The sequence below is a fragment of the Stomoxys calcitrans genome, chromosome 5 (assembly GCF_963082655.1).
Source record: "Stomoxys calcitrans chromosome 5, idStoCalc2.1, whole genome shotgun sequence".
NCBI lineage: Eukaryota > Metazoa > Arthropoda > Insecta > Diptera > Muscidae > Stomoxys > Stomoxys calcitrans.
This window is the reverse complement of record NC_081556.1, coordinates 50,745,972-50,749,779: the sequence shown is the minus strand read 5'-3', so window position 1 is coordinate 50,749,779 and position 3,808 is coordinate 50,745,972. Positions and strand designations below refer to the sequence as shown.

Below are 3,808 nucleotides of genomic sequence, written 5' to 3'. Positions count from 1 at the left end.
CCTTTCAGCAATAGCCTGGTCTTCTCACAATCTGGATTTTCGTCGTCCTACCGCTGTTCCACAGTGTTAAATGCGCATTTGGCTAAATATACGCATGGCTAAACCGACTATGTCAAGGCAATCAAGAATATAACGAATGACAAAATTAGTATACCCCCTTCTATGGTGGAGAGTATAAAAACAAAATCCCCTAATGATGATGATCGCCACAAGCGAATAAAGGACCATGATCTTTACAAAGAACAGTATACGAACTGGCGGAAGTATTGAAAGTACAACGTCGACATTACCACCTTACAAGAATTGCGATGGAATTGGAGAGATGTAGCGACAACGCCGAAGCACGACACGCTATACTATAGCTGCCATGATCATCGGATCATCTCTATAGCATGATCTTCCAGACGGCAATAACAGAGTTCCACCAATCCACGAGTGTCTCTGGCAGCAATGTCTTGCACTCAACCTCAAATATCATCTCAGGTATCCGATCGGAATCCTGGCTGCAACCGAAAATTTCGTTAGGGCTGGGTACATGCCTTGACATTTTCGGTAACGAAAAGTCGTTGCTGGCAACCTTCAGTCTGTCAGCATTTTTTCCGATTAGACGTCGACCTGTCATGACGGACACAATGACTGGGACATCTGTTCTAGCCAGTGACAGCAAAGCGGCAGACTGCTTCATGTCTAGATTAGGCCATATATCTCTGACATCTGACCATATATTATTCGTTGTCCTTCGGACCTGATGCTGAAACCTCTGCTTACATGTCGCTAAAGGCATACCAACATATTCCAGTATACCTGGAATATGTAAGGTAGTTCCTAGTCTCGTAATCTCGTCCGCTTTACAGTTCCCTGGGATATCTCTGAGGCCCGCCACCCAGAACAGGTGAATTTTGAACTGTTCAATCATCTCGTTAAGAGATCTGCTACAGTCGAGGGCGGGTTTTGAACTCAGAAAAACGTTTTCCAGGGATTTAATGGCTGCCTGGCTGTCTGAGAAGATATTTGTGCCAATCGTCGTTATGACATTTTACCTTAGCCATTCCACCTCTTTCTTAATTGTAAGGATCCTTGCTTGATGCACACTGCAGTGCTCGGGTAACCATTTCGATATTACCAGTTCTAGATCTTTAGAGTACACCACGTGGTCTACTTGGAACCATCCGTATAGAAGTCAATGTAACTTCTATTGCCAGGGATATCGTAGTTCTAATCGGTTCTATCAGGAATATTGTTACATTGCTTTTTATCAAAAAGCGGCTCAGGTAGGGTGTAATCCACACTGTCTGGAATATCGGATATTCTGCTAAGGCCACATTGACCTACATCACTGCGACGAGCCGGTTCGTTTTCGTTTAGTTTGTTTGGTTGCGCTCTTTCATTTTGATCGTTAACATCTTTTCCTGATTTTTCGAACAATTCCAGCTCGAGATCATATTCATGTACTACTATTTGCTGTGCTCTATCGTTTTTCGGAAAAACTACATGATAATCAAATATTTGATGTACCATGTAACTCTGCATTACTTTCATACCAAAAAAAAAGGCCGAAAAAATCTCCAATCTTGCAATGTCACCCTGTAACACAAAACAAACGGAATTTCATTCAGGATATGTTAATGCTTTTCTTATTGCAACGGAACACTTTGCATTTAGAATTCGTCTGAAGTGGACGCTTCGGGATTCGGTGCATAGTCATCGTTATACTCAGTACAGTTATAACTGTACATTGTTTTTAATTCTGTAATTTTATTACACGTGTTTTTATATACAGTTGGTGGGGACACCAACTTCGGAAGTACAACCTGGCATATAGAGTCGTACTCTGCCATTTCAATTAAAGTCCAAAAAAAAAAATTGCAACGGAAATTTTGGTAGAGCTGTGTGAAGACCTTTAAACTGACTTATAACCATCATAATGAGTTTAATAGTTAAGCAAATCAATCCAACTTGCCGCCACACTGCATCTTTGATATTTTTACATGGATCTGGTGAGATACATTGATAAATTTGAACATATTTTGTTATCTAATATACATACATGTTAACAATGTTTTAGGAGACACCGGGCAAAACTTGTGGGAATGGGTGCGCTTTTTGTTGGGTCGCGATATGACATTTGAAGAAGTGAAAGTGATATATCCCACGGCTCCCTTGCAACCGTATACACCGAATGATGGTCAGTTGTCCAATGTATGGTTTGATAGACACTCGATAGACATCAATGCAAAAGAAAATCGCCAAAGTTTGTTGGATATATATGGCGCAGTACAGACAATTTTGAAGCAAGAAACTTCAGTTGGAATACCATTAAACCGCATTATTGTTGGAGGATTTTCTATGGGTGGAGCTTTGGCTATGCACGTTGGCTACCATCTTCACAATAATTTGGCAGGCATATTTGCTTGCTCGTCCTTTCTTAATCACGACTCTATTGTTTACGATTCCCTAAAAAAGCGGGTAAATACAGAAACGGATTTGCCAGAATTGCAAATGTTTCATGGTGGTCGAGACTCACTGGTCCCTATACAATGGGGCCAAGACAGTTTCGATAAACTAAAAAGTCTAGGTGTTAAAGGTACTTTTATTCCTCTGAAAAACACTCTTCACGAACTGAAAAAACAAGAAATGTTAGATATTGAAGAATGGATTTTACATAAACTTCCTAATTTAAGCAAATGATGGTAGCATAGCGCGAATGATATATTTTGTTTGAGTAGGTAGATAGAAAAATAAATTTACTTTAAAATTTTTTACTCATGTTTTAGATTTTTAAATATAAATTGTTCCATGGGATCACCCTTACATTTTTTTACTTTTTTGATGTTCGTAAAAGTGGTCTGCATAAATTATCCGAGCTTAAATTGGGCAAGCAAGTTACTTAACGAGAACATGGTTAACAATATGGTCGCTCCAAATATTCAGCAAAACGATCACCCAACAGGTTTGTAAACAAACTAAACTTCTATCTATTGGGTTGGACAATATAAACCTCTTAACCCCTCTGTATGCAATAACGCTAATCATCCATCTATTTACATGTACAGCAAAACTTTCTAATCTAACTGCAAAATCGTTATGGTCCCCTTTGATGGAGTCTGTTTTATTACTGTGTCTAAAGCTGAGGACTACAGCTGACACAAAAAAATTGCATACTTACAGCGATCGTGGCTAGAACAAAACAAAAAAAAATTGAGTGGTAAACCTAATGCAAAGTTTTACTAACAATTTTGTACTACCTACCAATCTGTTTTTTTCTATTTTAGAAACACTGTCATGATCGTTGTGATATATATACTGAATTTATATTAGAAATTACCTGTTTGTGTTGACTCTTCCACACAAGTTAGAATTTTAACTCTGATCTGTGTGGTTCTCATCATTATCATAGAAAGCTCAGTTGAGAGCTACCGGTTGCGGAAAGTGGAACGCTCGTGTGTCAGCAACTGCAGCCGCAGACAAACAGAGGTTTAAATGGGATCGGTCTCTCACTGAGGAAGGCACTGGCTTAGATACTGTGCCTTTAAATAGCCAATGTCCATCATCAGCGTCCATTTCCAGATCCAATACAAAAGAAGGTTTCCGACAGAAAGGCATCTTAACGTGCGATCTCTTTAATTATACGATACGATACGATTATACGAATTGCAGGTGTAATAGGCATGGAAAATTATTTATAAAAGAACACATGCTGCCCACCTATGCAGATTTTTATACCCTCCACCATAGGATAGGATAACTACTCGAAATATTCCTCTGAGACCCCATAAAGTATATATATTCTTGATCGTCGCGACATTTT

General features: G+C 39.0%; 1 protein-coding gene across 1 annotated transcript; it reads left to right on the top strand.

The window, feature by feature from the left end:
* Nucleotides 1-1,584: 1,584 nt before the first annotated feature.
* LOC106095732 (lysophospholipase-like protein 1) lies at nucleotides 1,585-2,811 on the top strand. Its single transcript, XM_013263040.2, has 3 exons — nucleotides 1,585-1,648; nucleotides 1,875-1,997; nucleotides 2,066-2,811. The coding sequence occupies exons 2-3, from the start codon at nucleotides 1,925-1,927 to the stop codon at nucleotides 2,686-2,688; spliced, it is 696 nt and encodes a 231-aa protein (XP_013118494.2). The 5' UTR covers nucleotides 1,585-1,648; nucleotides 1,875-1,924; the 3' UTR covers nucleotides 2,689-2,811.
* The last annotated feature ends 997 nt before the right edge of the window (nucleotides 2,812-3,808 follow it).